Source organism: Scomber scombrus, chromosome 9 (assembly GCF_963691925.1).
Source record: "Scomber scombrus chromosome 9, fScoSco1.1, whole genome shotgun sequence".
Lineage (NCBI taxonomy): Eukaryota > Metazoa > Chordata > Actinopteri > Scombriformes > Scombridae > Scomber > Scomber scombrus.
In genome coordinates, this window is record NC_084978.1 from 12,393,494 (window position 1) to 12,413,018 (window position 19,525).

Consider the following 19,525-nt stretch of genomic DNA (forward strand, 5'->3'; position numbering starts at 1 on the left):
CGTTTGAGACATAATGAGGCTGAATTAATACTCTTTATCATAAAGAAAACAGTTCAGCTTCTCAAAGTTTTGAAAAACAAGCAACATGAGCTAGGTTTCCTTCAGCAGTTGCACAGCTGGTAAAAATATTTTAAACTAGTCATTTCTGGTCATAAACATTTTTATGTTTTAATCTCTCTTCTGGATTGCAATTAGAAATGAGAGGAATAAGTGAAATCTGCTTCTAGTGCTGTGACTACATTTGTGTAAAAATAGAAATGATTATTTTTGGCCACAACTTATGATTTATACTTGCCTGAAACGATGAAAAAAAAGAAGCAATATTCAGTAATTTTACATTTATGAAACAAACATCTTTACATTGAGAAGTATGCAAGATATCTAACACCATTCAATTTATATACTGTAAAGCAATACAAATAACTACATTACCTCCATTTTAATAAAACATTACTACAGTAAACAGCAGCAGGCATTGTTGCAAATACATCATGAGGAAGATTCAGTTTATAGAGACAAACTATCATGTTTTCCCTGTCAGTGACTAATACTGCTCTGCTGTTTTAACAGACGCATTACAAAACTTCCCTTAACTTTTAAGTATTTTGTATAAAAAAAACCTTTAAAAAGTGGGGAGGAAAACTCCTCCTGTCATTCACAGAATGAATATTCAATAATAAAAATTCACAGTGAAAGGCACTTCACTGGGATTTCTATGTACAAGTGTGTAGATTTAAATCCAGTCAGATAACATTTCATGTGTTACAGTGACGTCTGTGGAGGTGCAACAGTCTCTGCACACACCGAGACACAATCAGGTTTCTTGACTGACAGCTCATTTCAATTCACCCTCTTTATCTCAAAGCACGACTCGACTACAACATTAGGCCTTTGATTGGCCTGAAACACTCTGGTTCAGTGGGCATTACTAAATAAACGAAGGAATGATGAAGTCTGATCCAAACCATATGGGCGTAGTGCAGTAGAAGGTATTCTGAGGGATTCCTGCACAGATCCTCAGGTTTAGACTCAACCACGAGAGGAAAGTGTATAATACTATCCAGAGCTTTTCAATATCTCCAGCCTATGAAGCAGAAACAGATCTATGTGCTAACTTGACTGCAGAGACTCTCTGACCCTCGACAACAAAACTGCGGTGTTCTCACTTGAATATGGAGTGAATAAAAAAAACACTGTTGGGGCGAACTCTCAAAGATTTTAGCGTTTGGCTCTCTTGGAAGGGGGCTCCTCTGATTTCTGTCCTCCCCGCGTTCGCACCGCAGGGGGGCTGGCCTCCCGTTTACGGCCCCCCTTCGCTGCCGCTGCCTGGCCCCTCGACCCGCTGCAAGAGGGAAACAGGGAGCAAGTGTCAGTCCATTTGTAAGAGTGTCATGTTTGCATGCTGCATACATTTGTCTTTGTTAATGTGAGAGTTAGTCACAAAAATGATGTTTGATAATCACGACTCCTGAATCACATTTAAAAACAGGAAGTGAAACTGATTTAGGACTTTAGTAACTAGAATTTAATTTGAGACCAGTTCATGGTGGCCAAAACATGCTGAAATTACCAATAAGCAGAAATATGGGATAAATAAGGCAGAAAAATAAGACTGCTCTTATTAATGTGGTAAATCAAGATTATTTACTTTAATTTTATGTATTTGACTCTTTCAGACCATTAAAAATGACCCAATGTCTACCCTGAATTTGCATGGAAATTGCAATGTTTAGCTTCTGTCAATAATGTGTATTTTTGTACATAATAAAGATTCTTTCCAGACCTCCCAAGATAAATAACAATTATTCTATCATAAAATCAAATTATTCATAAGACTCAACTAATATTTACTGATAGTAGTCCTGTACCTGTAGTGTTATTCCACAAGTTACTACTTTCATTTCAAACCATTTAGACGACGTTAAGATTTTATTTTTTTTAAATTAATAACTCAAAAACATTTCGAAATTCCGGGAAACTTTGGTAAAATGTTCTCTTTGACAGAACAGGGACCTAGAAGTCAGTTTTGGTTGAATTCCCCTTTAAGCTCGTTGGTTCTGTTGAACTCACCGCGTGCCAGCTGCGGTCTCCTCTTTACCGTTCTGTCGACTTGCCCGGGTGGAGGGTTTGCTTGGCTTGTTTCTGAGGACCAATAAAAACAAATATGAAACAACAGTTGTTGCTTTAGTGCTGAATCTGCCCTGCCTCAGGTTAATAGGATGTGACAGCGATGATGCCTGCTGGGTACTTTAGAGCGTAAACATTCAGCACTAAAACCATCAGGGGCTCATTGGTCATCGCTGCGTTTCAATGAGGGTGAAGCAGAGTCTCAAAACTGTTTATTGTGCTGTGAGTGAGTTAGATTTGACTGCTCAATATCAAATATGAAACTGCTGTCTTATCTGCAGATGTTCCAGCAGTTTGTTGTATTTCCCATCATGTTTTTGAGATTTCATTTGCGTTATTAGCGTAATATTATGGCAATTTTTAAATTAAAATTCTTTCATAAACAAGCCTGAAACTGCAGCCATGACACCAGCAGCTTATTACTGTTGTTGATTCATTTTTGTCCACCGTGAGCTGCTAAATTACCTTTCAGCCTCCAGGCGAGAAGCTGACCGCGTGGTAGCTCTGGGCGCAGGTCCTTTTCCTTCCTCATCGTCATCTTCCTCCTCTTCCTCATTCTGCTCGCCTTCTTTTTCTTCTGGCTTCTTGTCATTTTTATCTGTGTGAAAGACGAAACAACAAATAAGATACATTTGATATAAAAGAGTATGACACGTAATTCAATCTCAAAATGATTATATCTATGTATCTATCTAGCTATGGAACATTTTGCCAACATTTAGATAAACTTTTAAATTTCCTTACCTAAATCATCTGCGGGCACTGCTGCCTTTGAGGGCCGTCCCCTTCGAGCAGGTCTCTTTGGAGTTGTCTCTTGGTCCTCTTGCTGTTGCTCCTCCTCATCCTGGAGAAATAACAATAACTGTGTTTATTCCACTCAAGTCAAACTAGAGATTAAAAAAAGGTGAGAAATGCAAATAACATAGCAGTGAGTAAAAGAAGGAAGTAAAGATTTAAAAAATGTTTGAAGTTCTTCACACAGAGAGTAAAGATGACAAAGAAAAGGGATGAGTGCACAAAATGTATACCTTACAGAACCACATTTGTACATAAAAATATGAAAATTGTTAATTTTACTGCTAACATACATCATTCGGTTTCTTCTCACTGCAACTCTCCTCTTTCACCTCTTCTAGTCCATCTGACTGGCTCACTGACGGGGAAGAACCTGGGAAAAGATACCTGTCAGACTACAGAAGGCTTGTCTCCACAATAATAAGTATCCAGATTACCCAAGGTTAAATACTTGACATATACAAGAACTTCTGTGGTAACTGCACATTTTCATACATAATCATTTATTATGTACAAGTGTTTCTAGTGTGTGGTTTTCCTCACCGCTGTCTTTGTCAGGTTGTTGCTCGCTTTGTTCTTGCTCACTGGTGTCTTTCTTCGCCTCCTCTTCAGACTGGGTTTCCTAAAGAATACATTTGGACCAGACATCAAGACATATTAATAACGCTTTAGATAAAAGAAATGTGGTAATCTTCCTCCACAGAGGGATGAAGAAAAGTGGACACAGTCAAGAGAGATACAGAGAACACAAGATGACAAATCTCACCTCCATAGATTCCGCCACTTCCTCTGACCTCGTCTTCTTCATCACTGGTTCACCTGAAAGTAAAATATTATAGGTCAAAACTGATGGAAAATATGCAACATCATTTATTATATATAATAATGAACAACCAGAAAATGTTAAGTAAAGTTTTAACTCAAAGCAAAGCTGACAGCCTTCCTATAATTTCTTAATAAGTTATTCATACTATTATTCAGTAAAGACAGCAAAATGAAACTTGCCTAACTCAACTTTATACAATGAAATGCACAAATTAGCTGCTGAGATTTGGCTCACTCATTTTTTCTTTCACTAAAAGGTGCTCTAACTGACACGTGTCCCTGCCTGACCAAATTTGTGTTTAATTTGTGTATGTGCACGAGCTTTCTCTTTGCAGTCGGAGCTTCCAGCACCTTCTCTGTCCTCTGCAGCTGGAGACGGCAGACTGGTCTGACTTCCTCGCCGACCACTTTTCTTTGGCCCACTTTCCTCTTCAGTTCCCTGCAGATTTTGGAAAAATAAAATGATAAAAAGCAAAATACAGTCACAGTGAAATGAACTCAATGCAAGTGCTACACAAAATATTATTGTCTGCCGAAATGTTTCAATCAACGTGTGACTGAAGTAAAAAACTTGACAATTAGCCAACAATGTCACATGAACAGAAACATGCACTGTGCTTATAAAAATAAACTGATAATGTTAAACGTATAATATTTGTTTCTTAACATACCTCTTCTTTCTCAGACAAGGATTTGGCCTTCTCCTCGTCTTTATTCTCATCTTTCTTATGATCATCTGAGGTAAAAATAAATTAGCACATCAAATTAAACACTCAAGGTTCTTGTAGGAAGTTTACACTCTACAGCACTGGCAACAGGTTCAACTCTGTGTTCAATATAATGTAATATAAAGCTGAGTTCAATAGAAAAGATCCACCACTTCTACATTAGATGGTTAGTCACAAATATTTAGGACTGCTAGCTCTTCAGATTATTACTATTTCAGGCCACGGCATGAGCTGTGTTTCCAATCTAAAGTGACCGTCTTTTACCAGCAGGGTTTTCTTTTGCTGTTGCTCCTGAACGTCTTCCTCTGCGGCTCGGAGTCTCCTCCAGCTTCTCAGGTTGTTGAGGTTGGTCCTTCTCCACCTCTTCTGTGCATCTGGATGATCGTCCTCTGCGCGGCGTTTTGACTTCTGCAACCTGCTCTTGATCGGTTTCCTGAAAACAAATTATCCATTTATCAAAACAATGTGAAGCCAAAATATGTCAAATAAAACATATAGTACTATATGTTTCTAGTATGGATGGTTCTACTATATGTTAAACAGGTTTCTAAAAACACTTCACATTCAAACATACATGGTAAATGGTTCACACAGAAACATCATGAAAATGCCTTATTTACCTCAGTAGATGGTTGATCTTGACTTTCCTTTTCATCTTTATCTTCACCTGATAAAGTAAATGATTGTATTATTTTAATAGAATTGCTACAAACATCTGTCAAAACACAGGTGACTACAGTAACTCTTTAGTTGCTGAACAGGTAAATGACCACTAATCAAAATTTTATAAGTCTAGGCGTCAAACCTGGACAAATCAAATTCTTATGATCCCTGAATCTTTGTACTGGTAGTGAAAATAAATCTCAGCTGTAATACCAGATTCTTTCACTGCTGCAACTTTCTGACTGGACAGTTTTCGTTTACGTCCTCCTCTTCCCTCCGTCTTCTCTTCCTGCAAAAGTTTTAATAGAGACGGTAACACATCAGTACCTAATACACTGCTTATGTAAAAGCTGAATTTCAAAACAGGCCATTTGACAGACAGTATACAGTTACCTTTTCTGACACATCTGATCCCATCTCATCTTCCTGGCTGTCTGCGCTGGACACGTAACCTGAAAAATACAAACAAACAGCAATAAGACAGAGATTGATTTGAAAAATGATCAATTCGTATAGTGGAAGAATAAGAAAAAACATCAATGTTCAGTTCCTGTATCCGTTTCCTAAAGGTGGAGACAAATTAATACAAATACAATACATACACACACTTGTGTCCTCCAAGACAGGTTCACACTTTTCAACCTTTCACTCTTTAGACTTTCAGACGGGAACAATCCACGTAGCAGCAGAGGAACAAATAAAATGACTCACTGATTTGTTTAACCAGTTTGGACTCAGTCTGTGGCTCTTTTTCTCTGACCTCCTCTGTCTTCTCTGGAGTGCTGGCTTCCATCTAAACATCATTGATAAAGGATACACAGATCAACAAAGGAAGATAAAAAAAACGTACACAGCAGACGGGTTAAAGGACAGCAGGTGTCAGTGCTACATGTCGCTTACATGTGAACAAAGTATCAGCATATACCTAAATGTAAACACTTACAGTTTGTGGATCACTCTTCTCCTCTGCAACATTTTCTACCTCCTGAGCTTTAATCTCAACTTCACCTGGTGATGAAAAGAAAGTAGGGGTTCAAATATACCTAAAATATCCGACTCATACAATTATTTACAAATGTTATACAGAAAAATAATGATTTTTAATGTTCAAAATAGAAATCAGAAGAAGACGTACTGTTGTCTATGTCTGTCTTGGCCTGGTTGTCCTCAGCTGCTGCCTCGTCTGCCTGTTGTTGAAGAGACTTTTCATTTTATTCATACATGAAAATGTAATAAACAATTAAAATTTGCAACGTTTTGACTGGTATCTCACCTTGGGACACGTCTTTGCGTCTGAAACATCTGGCTCAGTTTGCTCTAAAATAATAACAAGATGTTGTGTTAATACTCCAGAAAAAAAAGTTTGTTCTGTTCAACAAGAGTGTTTTCAAATCCTGACCTTGTTTACTGGATGTTTCTGAAATTTGTTCAGCATCATGTGCGTTAGAAGCAACAATCTCTGTGCTTTCCTCTGTGTTTCCATCGAAAACAGCGTCAGCGACTGAAACATTGTAGAAAGAAAAACAGAAAATGAGCGCTATGAGGTTGATGTTTGTTGCTGAATTACACTCTGGAAATCATACACAAAAAAAATCTCAACACAAGAAATAAGACCAGTTTACCATCTTTGTCAGCAGGTGGTGCCAACGCCTCATCTGGCTGTGTTTCAGGAGTGATCTCTGCTCCTTTAGCTTCTTCCTCATGTGAAGGAGATTGTTGTTCATTTGAGGTAGTGTCAGCCTCCTGCGAGGAACATAGAACAATGATTTTCCCCTGCAGAATATCAGGTTAGAAGATGGTATTTGCAATAAATGTGATTGATGATTTTGAATTTGTTTTCTCTACAAGAAGCTTTTATGGAGTGGTGATGGCCATTTCCTTTAACAGGACAAAGGCATTATTAATTTTACCTGTGGAGCAAGCACACCAGAGGTCTCCACCTTTGACTCATCCATTTCTCTCTTCATGGTTTCAGAATTGTCTATAAAGAAATCCAAAGTTATTATTTAATTTATGGAAACATTATGACACTTTATGTAGCAAATAAAACATACATTTGTTTTTCCATTTACCTGCAGTGTTTTGTTTTTCATCAGCAAGCTCAACAGTTTCTTGAGGCACAGTGGGCGACGGCTGAGCGGCTGTCTGCACATTCGTGGGAGGATTCTGCTCCTTCTCTTCAGCTGTAGAGGTTTCCAGCGGTTGTGGAGCAGGTGGAGTTACCTCTGGTTCTTCCTTTGTGTCTTGCCCGATAAAGCTGGAAGACACTGCGCTGTCAGGGTCCATGGAGAGCAGAGTCAGAGCTGCTTCTTTCATCTTCATATCAGCCTCCTGAAGCGTCATCTCGGGAGGTGCGTCCGGTGGAAGTCTAGCGTCCGCCGATGTGCAAACGTCCATTAGAGTCAGCAGAGCATCAGCCTCGACCGGCACAGCTGGCAGCTCTCGCGATTCTGTCTCGCCTTCAGATGGTTCAGGCGTGATGTCACTCAGTGCATCGCAGGTATCGTCAGAAAACGAGGTGGTGACAGTGGTGGTGACAGGTTCAGAGTCTGTGCTAGTGTCTTGGATTAGAGATGGTTTCTTTGGCTGCTCCTCAGTTTCGAGACTCGGAGAGGAAACCGAAGACTTGGAAGACTTATCAGACTTTTCCACTTTGTCTTCTCTGGATGCTTTCTTCTCCTCTTGGGTGTCATCTTTCTTTTCTGGGACTTTATCCTTCTTGTCCAGTTTTTTCTTTGCACTCTTACTCTCAGATTTCTCTTGGAGAGCTTCTTCAGAGACTTTTTGCTGTTCCTTCACAGTTCCCTCTTTTTTCTTCTCCTTCGCTGTCTCAGGTTTGCTGACAGGTGCTCCTCCTGTACTTTTGACTTCTAAACTCTGAACTTTCTTGTCTGTCTTTGATAACAGTGGAGTCTTTGTCTCTTCTTTAGATTTGGATTTGGATTTTTCCACGATTTTTCCTTTTTCTGTTGGCTTGACTTTCTTTGGATCTTTGTCAGTTTCAGAGCTGGATTTACTCGTTTTCTGGCTATCCTGGTCAGCTTTAGTCTTCTCTTTCTCAATGTCTTTACTTTCTTGTTTGGATTTGGGTTTGTCTCCTTGCCTGTCTTCAGTGTGGCTCTTTGACCTCTTCAGGACTTCCTTGGCGTGTTTATCTTTCTTCTTGCTGCCGTCTGAGCCGGGCTCCATGTCAGAACGATCCTCAGAGGAGCCAGCTGAATCAGGGCGGAGCAGCTGCTTGAAATCACTTTTGGCTGAAGTTTTCTCTCCCTTGGCCTTTTCCTTTTCTTTGACCTTATCTTTCTCTTTGTCCTTCTCTCTAATTTTGTCTTTTTCTTTCTCCTTGTCCTTCTCTGCTTTGGCAGCCTCCACTGACGGAGCTTTCATCTTCTTGGCTGTAACATCTTTAGGACCCTCTTCAACAACACCTTCAGACACAGATGGTTTTCCTTCTCTTGAACTTCCTGTCATTTTCTTCTCACTTTTGACCTTAGGCTTCTTCTCACCTTTCTCTTCAGAGGACACTTTACCTGTGGCACTTTCCTTCTGCTGAGATTCGTCTGCCTGATGTTCAGATTTTTTCTCCGGCTTTAGTTTGAGTTTGGCACGTTCATCTGACAAACTGCGCTCTTTCTCTTTTCTTTCTTTAGAATGAAGTTCTTTGCGGGATGACCGGTCGAATTTTCCAACCGAACGTTGCCTGAGAGCTTCTTGGGAACCTTGCTCCAACTCCAAGATGAAGGAGTGTGTCCGACCTTTGTCAGACAGCTTTTTGGTGTCACTGGAATCCTCTGAGACGCCGCCGCTCATCCTTCGATGCCTTTCGTCAGACGATACTGATTCTGACAGATTTCTCATCAGCTTCTGTTGGGGGTTCTTCGATGCTGTGGATTTCACTTCCTAGTGTTGAAAAAGCAAAACAATTGTAAACCAGTGACCTTTGATAAAATCAGTTTCCCTCATAATTAATTGTACTTACTGCCTTTCTATATCCTTCTCCTGTATCTCCTTTCTTCTTGCTTGAAACATCTCCCTCTTTCCTGAAGGATGAAAATGGTTCATGCATTTACACAGCATACATCGCAAAAGCGCCAAAGTATCACATTATTATTCTGCCGCATCTACATGCATCTTAACTTTTGTTGACATACCTTGAGTAAAGCTTCCTCTTCCTGTTGAGAGCCATTTTCTTCTCCAGAACTTTCTTTTCCTTGCGAGCCTCTTTGGCCCTGGGACCCTCCAGCCCAGTGGAGTCTCCACTCCTTTGTTTTTTCTGATCTGTGTGGGAAATTATGACCTTTAACTTATGTAACAAAGTGTACAAAAAGATATTTTCAGGACATGATCCATGTTTATGCTGCGGACAAGCAGAGTGACAAAACAAACTAGACATCAAACACTAACTAACTAACTTTTTTATGAACAGAGAAGTTTTAGACACAATTACATAAATAGAGTTATCACATAATGCTTTATGTCTTCTACATTCTATGTAACATAACATTGAAATGTTATGGAAACTCCAGATCTCAGTACATTACATACAATCAAACATAAAAGGTGGAACAACTTGCAGCCTATTTTTTAACTTTTTATTTCTGTTCACACACAGCATGTCGAAATTACAAGAACCAGAGGCCTCAAGTCAAATTCAAACCTGCAACAGTATTGGGGACAGGTTACGGTGTATGTCTGCTGAGTCATCGGGATGACCACTAGTTTATCTTCAAATATATAAGAGAAGGAAAAGTAGAGGAAACAAAGTTGTGCTTCTCTCTCTTATGCTTCCTCTCTCTCCTCTCTACCCCAACCGGTCGAGGCAGATGGCCGCCCACTTCGAGGTTTCTTCCCGTTAAAAGGGAGTTTCTTCTTGCCAATGTCGCCAAGTGCTTGCTCATGTGGAAATGTTGGGTCTCTTTAAAATTAAACTTGAAGAGTATGGTTTAGACCTGTTCTATGTGTAAATTGCCTTGAGATGACTTTTGTTGTGATTTGGCACTATATAAATAAAGATTGATTGATTGATAGACAAAGTGGCAAACACATGACAGACAGGAATACCTTGTTCTTCAGCCTGTGCTGCTTTCTGCTTGCGCTTCTCTTCCATTCGTTCTCTGTTCTGCTGTCTCTTGTGCAGCCTTTCCTCTTTGTCCTTTGCCTAAAAAGCACAAATGAGGTGAGTGACATCATGAATCAACATATGTGTTCACAATCTGTACCATTTCAAAATGCAAGATAAACATATTTGCTATGTAAAACCTGACAACCAGATTTAAAGTATGCATCTATAAAACTCACAGCAGATCTACGACGCTCCTCCACAGTGATTTCATCATCTGAGTCACTATAGTAACGGGAGTAGAGGAAGGGCTTGTGAACGTAGGCCTTGCGCCGGGGTTTACGCTCTTTGTCTTCTTCTCCTTGGTCTCCGCTGGCTTCTCTCTGTTCTGATCCCTCACCTTGATGTAGAGAAAGAAAACATAGACACAAAGAAAAACATCAGAATCCAATTCTGTTGTAGTTACCTTGTTTAATATTTTATTGTAAAAAATGCGCTTAAAAATCGCGCAGGAATTAAAAGGTGAGACCGTCTGGTGGAAGCTCTCCCTCTTCAGAAGAATCAGACAGCAGCTCGTCATCTTCACTTTCCTCCTCAAATGACGACAGGTCGCTGGTGTGGACAGAGCTCACTGTAATGTCACTCAGGCCTTCCAGGTCAGAGTCCTCCAGAGAGTATTCTGCAGAGAAATGACACCTCGATGATGAAAATTTATTTTCTCTATTCAAAATTCACTGTTATTAAAAAAAGGAACAAGCATCTGAAAGACAGCTTAAAAAAATGTCACATATTCTCAGAAAAATATTCATATAATAATAAGCTAAGAGGAGGACTGAGGAAAACCTGGACATGCATTAAATGTTTTTCTTATTAATCACTTAATTATTTAATCAATAAAATCCTGAAAAATGCCACTCACCAACTCCCAGAGCCTGAGGTTACATATTGATATCACTTGTTTAGTCCAAAACACAAGCTACAATTTAGCACTTTTGCTTAATAAATGACTTAAATCATGAGTGACAGCAATTTGCTGGTGATCACATGACAATTATCATTTCAGCACAAAATATTAGGCATAGTTTTTGTCAAAAAATAGTTTTACATGTATATTACCTGCTCTAAACCTGAAAACACAGACAAAAGTACAGCAGCTCACCTTCCTTTATCCTCTCTCTGGCTTTCTGCTTGGCCTGAGTGGTAGATTTGAGTAAATCATCATCCTGCTTCTCCTCTGACGGTTTCCCAGTTGTTTTGTTGGCAGCTTTGTCTTTCTCCTCCTCTGTGCGTTCTTGAGCTCCTGACTCTTCCTCTTCCGTCTTTACATCCTCTGTGAATCTATCTTTTCCCACTTCCATCTGATCCTGCGTGTCTTCGGTCTTCACATCTAATGCCTGGACCTCTGATGCCAGCTTTGCTTCCTCTGCCTCTTCCATTGACCTCCCGTCATGGTGGTTGTCTCCTTCCTCATCAAGACTCATGTCCTGCTCGCCGTCCTCAACTAGCTGCATGGGCTCGTCTGAAGCTTGGCCTCTGCGTCCTTTCTCTGTGCCTGAGCTTGCTCTGACGCTAGCCTCCTGGTTGAGAGAGGTTATGGTGTCAAGGATGGACATGGCGTCGTTGGCTGAGGTGGTCGCTGGAGCAGACGACGAGGCTGTGAAAATATGAATATGTAATTAACTACGTTCATGAAAGCCATTCTGTTAATCTTAACATTTTGGAGAAATGTAGCATTCTGTTTGTACCTCCTTCACAAGAAACCCATGGTGGAAGGATACAGATACAGAGCAGCTCATGGTTAGTTCAGCAAGGCAGAACAAGTTTCACGTACTTTATAAACTGCAGGAGCTGCAAGCTGCCCTAGATTCTCTTGTTGTGCTTGGAGAGTTTAAATTTGTATTATTTGATGTTTGAAATGACACATGTAAATGTTTTTCTTTTGCCACTTTAGTTTTATCTCTATTGTTCTTGTATGCTCGTTCTGTGGTTATTTGTCTGTGAATGATAAAGAGATTCTGATCTAAATGAGACTAACTTCATTAAATACAGCTGCTACATGCTTACTGCTAAGTATGATTTCAGCAGTGTATGAATATGAAACCTTATTGCCTTTTGAGAGGCAGCCTCCATGTGATATGTAATGTACATCATAAGAAGGGAAAATAGGAATGAGCTCTATGATGCACGCCAACTTGATTTTAGGTAGTAATTCAGGAAATCCAAAATGGATGATACCAGCCATCAGTGGACACCTCTGTGCTGATCACCCCATGAAAGATGCCAAAAAGGGAAATAATTCTCCTCTAAAGCAAACAACCACACATAAATCATGCTGTGTACCTTGCTCTGGAATGCTGCTGTCTGGTTTGGTCTCTATTAAAGGCTTCGGGGCCGGTGGCTCTTCAGCACAGCTGCCAGGTGACAGAAATTCACGGACCACCCTCTCCACCTGTGGCCTGAAGATGTGGTTGATTTTGGGATCCACCACCTGGGCCACGATCCTGTCCACTCCCTGCTCCAGCATCCCAGATCTATGAAAGACAGTTTGCTTTAACTTTACGGAACTTGCACATAAAATTAAGTATAAAAAAGAGGGGATGAGAAGACTTACTGCAGCACAAGCTGTCTGATGTTGTTTCTTAGCTGGTTTTTGTTCAGATGAGGGCTCCATGTGTGGTTAGAAAGGTGATTAGAGACGAAGTTGTCCACTCTTTGTTTCAGGTTCAAGTAAGCTGGCTGCAAGAGATGTTGAACAATTAACAGTTAAAGTACATTATGAATAACCAAACACAACAAAACAATCCTACACATGTGACGTAACCCTCAGTGCTAAAAACAACATGTTAAAAGGACTGTGCTGTTGTAAGGGCAACAACTAACAATCACAAACACCCTACAATTTTTGGGGTTTGATAACTATTTGTTATTACACTTGTGACAAAGATATGTAATGGAAACATACTATAACTATAAATAACAAAACAGAACAAATACATATGTATGTATATATTGCACTCGATTTAAGAAAAATGATCAAATATACATAGAATGCTGTTTATATAACTTTAATTTTTTTATCAGCACATATCAGATAACATGTATACATCAATACCTGTGTATCTGTGATAGGCCAATATTAGCCAATACAGTACAGGGGTGTCAAACTCATTTTAGTTCAAGGGCCACATACAGTCCAATTTGATCACATGTGGGCCACACCATTAAAACCATCTCATCTGTTTACTTGTATTTATTCATTGTTTTGTTTTATTTTATGTTTCCTAATATTTTATTTTATTTATTTATTTTATTTTTATTTATTTTACCTAATATTGTTTTGCACTTTGTGTGGTGTTGTGTTGCTGTTGTTGTTTCTCGTCACCATTGTAAATGAGGATTCCTCCTCAATGGTCTTTCCAGGTAAAATAAAGGTTAATAAATGTTCAGTGTGATGGATTATTCTGACATGCCATTCATTAGCCACACTGTTTAACACTTTTAACAGACGTGAACTGAAAAATAAGGCAGAATATCATATAAATGAGGCTTATATATTCATCCAAAGTGTGTGAAGGAGCGATATTGCAGGTCCTTCCTCCCTGCAGCTGTGAGACTTTACAATCAACACTGCTCCCAGTAAACCTCAAACCCCCAACCTGGACAATTTGACACATTGCACATCTATTATGTCCCACACTTTGCAATATTAGTATTTCATGTATACCACAAATTATACATTATACTACTAATTTCAATTGTGTGCAATATACATATATATTTATTTCACTTTAATCTGTGCAATAACAATATCATCTCTGGTATATTACCACTCAATACCAATATTACTCTAGTAAATAATGTAAATAATATAAATAATGTCACAATCATTTTTATTATATATTTTACCATTATTGTTCTTATTCCTTTCCGTACTTATTATTTATTGTTCTTTATTCTTTTCTTTTTGCTGCTCTTCTTTCCTGCTGCTGTAATAATGCAAATTTCCCAACTGTGGGACTAATAAAGGAATGTCTTATTAACCATAATTTCCCCACAAAAAATATGTGTAAAACCTGTGGTAACAGGTTGTAATGAAGTTGGCTAAAAAGGTCTAATAATTTATACCTTATGCTTTATAGTCAAACCAGTTAGTTTGCACAGTCGACAGGAAGACAACAGGAGGGTTACAAATGAATGGAAATGAATGAGAACCACTGGTTGTATAAGTAAGGTAGGATAATACGGACTCTTTCATTTAAAAAAATACAAATATTACATATTTCCTCCTCACAAATGGAGCTTAGTTTAAAGACAAATTATAAAATAATGATAATAACTGCATTAACTTAGGCTGACTGATGTATTTCCAGTTGGGTTATAGCTAACTTTGGCAGCCTAATACTTTAAACAATATAATATACATCTAATGTGGACTCTTAGCTATTCTATAAATGTTAAATTAGCAGCTATGTGAACAACCATGAAACCTCAGCCTTTAGTTACCTTCGTGTCGACGTCTGCCAGACAGTCCCTCCTGAACTGGTCGAAGAGACCCTGAGTCTTTAAATGGTTGACGATCATGGACACCAGCTGAGGGTCTCCCGGAGGTAACCCAGCCATGTCTGCACCTAGTACACCTGGATTCAATGAGGTTAACAAAGAAGAGACATCAGAATATATCCGACTCAGTGTATCTCCCTTTCTGTTGTGTTTGGTGAAGTTGGAGGCGGGTTAGAGCCGGAAGTACACCAAAAAAAGTCCTCCGCTGAACCGGAAGAGCTCTACTCAAAGACAGTGGTTCCCCTTCTGCTGGGGACCTCCTGGGAATTATTTATTTTTACTATAATATGACTGTTTTGCACATGAGTTTCATACACTTTCTGTAATAAAACATCTAAAAGCAAAAATCTTGTGGTCAGTTAATGGTCCTTAATTGACATGAAAAAGTTTAAGAACCACTGTTTTAATTAAATTATCCTGTTAAAATCCTTAAAATTACATCTGCTTCTTCTCTCTTATTAACAAATCCAGGAAGATGTGCAAATATAGTTAATCTCTAAAGTTTCTGGACACAGGACGTCTCCTCCTTCACTGAAAGGTCTCAGTGTTTGTGCACCGCACGATCAACAATCCTGTTGTCCTCTGGTCAAATTTGACCCGTTTTAAAAATGTTTTCATATCAGAAATATGGATTTATTCCAGATTACATTATTTGCAAGTATAATCATCACTACTTTTATTGAACTGGGTGATCATTTGTACAATATGCTTTATAAATCAGTCAAACCAGACTGGGGTCAATTTTTACCCCCGAGGACAATAGGTGTGATTAAGTACAGTCATTCAAATATTTGAAATGGTTTTAAAACTGTATCCTGACTAAACTTTGGAATATGAAAGTTTGTGATAATCAATCAGCATATTTTGCTCTGATCTTACATTTATTTAAAATCATTAATAATTCCTGCTTTTTAACTCAAAAATGAGCTACAATTTCATTTAAATGAGGCCTATTGACCATAATTTCCGAAAACAGGTGTAAAATGTGTGGTAATTAGTTGGAATGAAGTTGGATAAAAAGGTCTAACAAATTGGGTGATAACTTACGCTTAGACTTTATTAGCAGTCAAACCAGTCAAAATTGACCTGGGAGGATAAAAGTTGCATGGTCGACAGGAAGATTAAAGTTTCCACATCACACGTGTACAAGTTAAATATTGGACCAGGATTGGCCTCTAAACTAGTTGTGATGTCACAAATCTTGCTCACAGGACCACCTCTTAAAATAAAGTTTTCAATGAGCTCAGAGAAACTTTCCATCAGCAGATAAATGTGAAAACAGCGTTGAGTGTCAAACTCTGCAAATTTGTCATCCGGCATAGTGAATCTCAAACATCCAACTGAGGGAACAAGAAGCAAGACACATGTTTAAATGGAGGCAGCCTTAAATAATCAACCATTTAACACATGTATTGTATGTCAGAAAATCATCAACAGTGAACACCACAACGTCACAAATTCATGTTGTTATATCTTATAGTTCAGCTGGACTAAAATCTCCCATCCCTCTTTTAATCCCCATGCTAGTAACTTTCATATGTTCCATAAAACTTTAGCATTCAACCCCCACAGGTACAGGATTTCATTATTTTTTGCATTATGTCACATTTAATTTTTGACCTTGTCACCATTTCTAGCACAGTCCATATTTCCTTTGTACAAGTCAATATCTATTTTCAAGTTTCTTATCCCTTTTCAGAACTAGTATTGCACATTCTGTAAATAAATTGTATTTTTTAAATTTGATTTTATTACTACTTCGTTTATTTTATTATTTCAACATTATCATTATTAACTTATTCTTGGCAAGGTAATACTTGGCAAATAAACTGATTTTGATCAAAAGTGTTGTAAATATGGATGACGCTCAAAGATTGAGTTGGCTGTCCATATATGAAACATGTAAATCAGCGAGTTATTTGGAGAAAGCTGGAGAGAAAAGGGGGAAAAAAAGGTTATCAGGAGATATGTTACATTACATTTCATTTGGGATTTTCGTTTTGTTTCTTTTTTTCCCCCAAATGCTTCCATACATGCTTCGTATATGTATTACCAGAAAAGATGTGCTTTGTAAAATATTGGTCTTTTAATCACATGTGGGCTAAATGTTTTGCAGGATACAGAAATAAAAAAAAAAAAATAAAATAAAACCACTGACTGACACAACATAACACTGTCACAGAAAGACACTGGGAGCAAGAAATATTCACATATAAATAAGCTCTTTAACAGGCCCAAAGAATACAGCTATTTTACTTTAAACAAGTAAGTAAGAAGTGGTGGAAGGTAGTACTTAGGTACAATTTTGGGGCACTTGTACCTGAATGTGTCTTTCCATGTGATGCTACTTTATACCTCCACTCACTACATTTCAATGGAAATAGTGTACTTTCTGCTCCACTACATTTATTTAACAGTGTTAATGAAGATTTGACATAATGGATAATATAATAAGCATTCATGCATCATATTGTTAAAAATGAAACCAGTGATTTCCAACCTCTTTGTATTTGATGTCCTACAAAAAGCAGTGTGTAGTCAGGATCACATTGAAGAGGTTTGAGTTGTTAACAGCTCGACCAAATAGTGATTTTTTCCCTCTAAACTTCTCACATGTGATATTTCACCAAAAATCAAAGATTAGAGAAACAGTCCAAAAACTGTAAACAGATTAATGTATCAGAACTTTGTTTTTCCTTCTTTCCTCTCCCGTTAATCATCTCACAGCACCTCAGATTTATTTGGTGACCCTTTGGAGGAGCCTGACCCCTAGGTTGGGAACCACTGGACTAATAGCTAACTGTATATAACGTATTGTAAACTAGCTCAACCTTCGGCAGCTACAACAGTAACATGCTGCTCTAACACTGATGCTTCACTATTAATAATAGATTATGTCATATATAATAATATATCAGTCAGAGGGACCAAACCACTACTTTTACTGTAATACTTTAACTACAGTTTGATGCCCATACTTATTACTTTTACCTGTAATCGAGTATTTTAACATTGCTGTATTGGTACTTATATTAATGTAAAGGCTCTGAATACTTCTTTCAACACTAGGTTACATCTAGCTATAAGTATTTTTCATGCAGGCTGTAGTGGTGTAAAATATCTAACAGGCAACCAGGTTAGTCGTTAATTTGGCGACCTCTAGCGGTGCATGTGCAGCAAGGAGAAACATCCACATTTCATTGACTTTTCAGTATATTATTCGGTGTAATTCGTGTTTTTTATTGACTAGAATGCTTAGATACATTTACATAGTTGTAAATGGTTAAAATACAACATTACTTATGGTTTCCTTGCAGTGACTGTGTTATGCCATTTTTTCTCCTAGGAAGGCGAAGTCATGACCCGCCCTATTCTGGGTAATGACTTCGCAATCCTGGAAAAAAATACATACACGTATTTCAATGTTGAAAGTTTCACGGGCAACGGAAACTTTCATTTTGCCTTTGACGGCAAACACGTTTTAATAGGAAATGTTTTGAATCTTACAAAAAGTGATGGCAGCGGTGGGATTCGAACCCACGCCCCCGAAGAGACTGGAGCCTTAATCCAGCGCCTTAGACCGCTCGGCCACGCTACCGTGCTCACCCATGAACGTCAAATAGCTTTCTGAAGATGAGACTAGTCTTTAACTTGTTAACTCAACAATTACACCAATACATTTATCAGTAGCTGCACTTTATGTTATACTGGATATAAACTCATATATGAGTAAATTGATGGTCATAACTCATGAAAAGACTTCAATCTGATGTGACAATCCTGCAATAAATCCATACTTCATGAATGTTGGAATGGAAACTTCTGGTTGAATCAACATATTTAGTCCGGTCATGGCCGGGTCTACCATACAGGCAATCCTGGCAAGTTCCCAGGGGCTCTTGTGCAGAAAGGGGCCCTCCAGGATGGGAGAAAATAAGTGCTCCACAGAAATATGACACAGGGCGTTATTCTTTTGATAAGTATCGTTGCTTTTGGAAACCTAATATGTCCAAAACAAAATACTGTATGGAGTTACAAGGTTTCCACAGCGTTATTCAATTGTAATAAACTCATTTGTATTGAGTGTATGGCAAGGATTATCAATCAGGTGCCCCTGGGGATATTAATCCAGTTTTGAGTCTAGTTACCCTCATTAATCTATAAATGACATGGTGGATAACACATTAGCAAAATCTCACACAGATAGGCTGTACATTTAAACAACTAAATCTTTAGACTGCACTCCAAAGATCTCCTAAAACACAGGGCCATGTTGGGATAAAGTTGTTTGCATGTTCATGAAATTCAGTGACATCATCATTCAGTCAGTCAAGTAGACCATTTTGGATCTTTTGTGTCAATGTTCATCTTACAAACACATGTTTGAGGCCTTCAAGATGCATAAAACTCATAAAACTTTGCACCCATGTTCGATCTGATAATTATTTTGCTTCATATCATGGCACAAGGGCTCTGTAGCGCCCCCTGATTTATTCTGAAAATGTCTTTGGTGCTGATGTGCATGAAACCCAACGAAACAGTGCACATGCAGTGGCAAAACTTGATATCTCATATGATCTTGTAGATATCATAGTTATATCCTACATGAAATATCCAACATTAATGAAAATGTACATCCATGTCAGTTGTTGCATTAATATTTCACTTATAGTATTTCCTACAGGCAACAGGAAGTGAAGCCTAGATGACACATAATTCATTTAAAATGTATACACAATTGACAATTCAGAGCCGTGTCACTCGACCT

General features: G+C 38.4%; 1 protein-coding gene and 1 non-coding gene across 2 annotated transcripts; both read right to left on the reverse strand.

Annotated features, from left to right (window-relative positions):
• Window positions 1-368: 368 nt before the first annotated feature.
• On the reverse strand, window positions 369-14,911 carry bod1l1 (biorientation of chromosomes in cell division 1-like 1). Its single transcript, XM_062425411.1, has 30 exons — window positions 14,701-14,911; window positions 12,809-12,933; window positions 12,538-12,728; window positions 11,357-11,851; window positions 10,727-10,876; window positions 10,437-10,597; window positions 10,200-10,296; window positions 9,290-9,416; window positions 9,118-9,178; window positions 7,211-9,038; window positions 7,049-7,119; window positions 6,761-6,881; window positions 6,538-6,639; window positions 6,412-6,455; window positions 6,274-6,325; window positions 6,082-6,146; window positions 5,850-5,931; window positions 5,532-5,590; window positions 5,352-5,427; window positions 5,096-5,142; window positions 4,740-4,908; window positions 4,419-4,483; window positions 4,099-4,186; window positions 3,689-3,741; window positions 3,466-3,544; window positions 3,216-3,295; window positions 2,872-2,971; window positions 2,593-2,725; window positions 2,071-2,142; window positions 369-1,342 (listed from the first exon to the last, which is right to left on the reverse strand). Exons 1-30 carry the CDS (start codon window positions 14,815-14,817, stop codon window positions 1,219-1,221), a joined length of 5,034 nt encoding a protein of 1,677 aa, XP_062281395.1. The 5' UTR covers window positions 14,818-14,911; the 3' UTR covers window positions 369-1,218.
• A 3,362-nt stretch (window positions 14,912-18,273) lies between these two features.
• On the reverse strand, window positions 18,274-18,355 carry trnal-aag (transfer RNA leucine (anticodon AAG)). The gene has a single exon. It is a non-coding gene; the product is annotated as a tRNA-Leu (tRNA).
• Window positions 18,356-19,525: the final 1,170 nt, after the last annotated feature.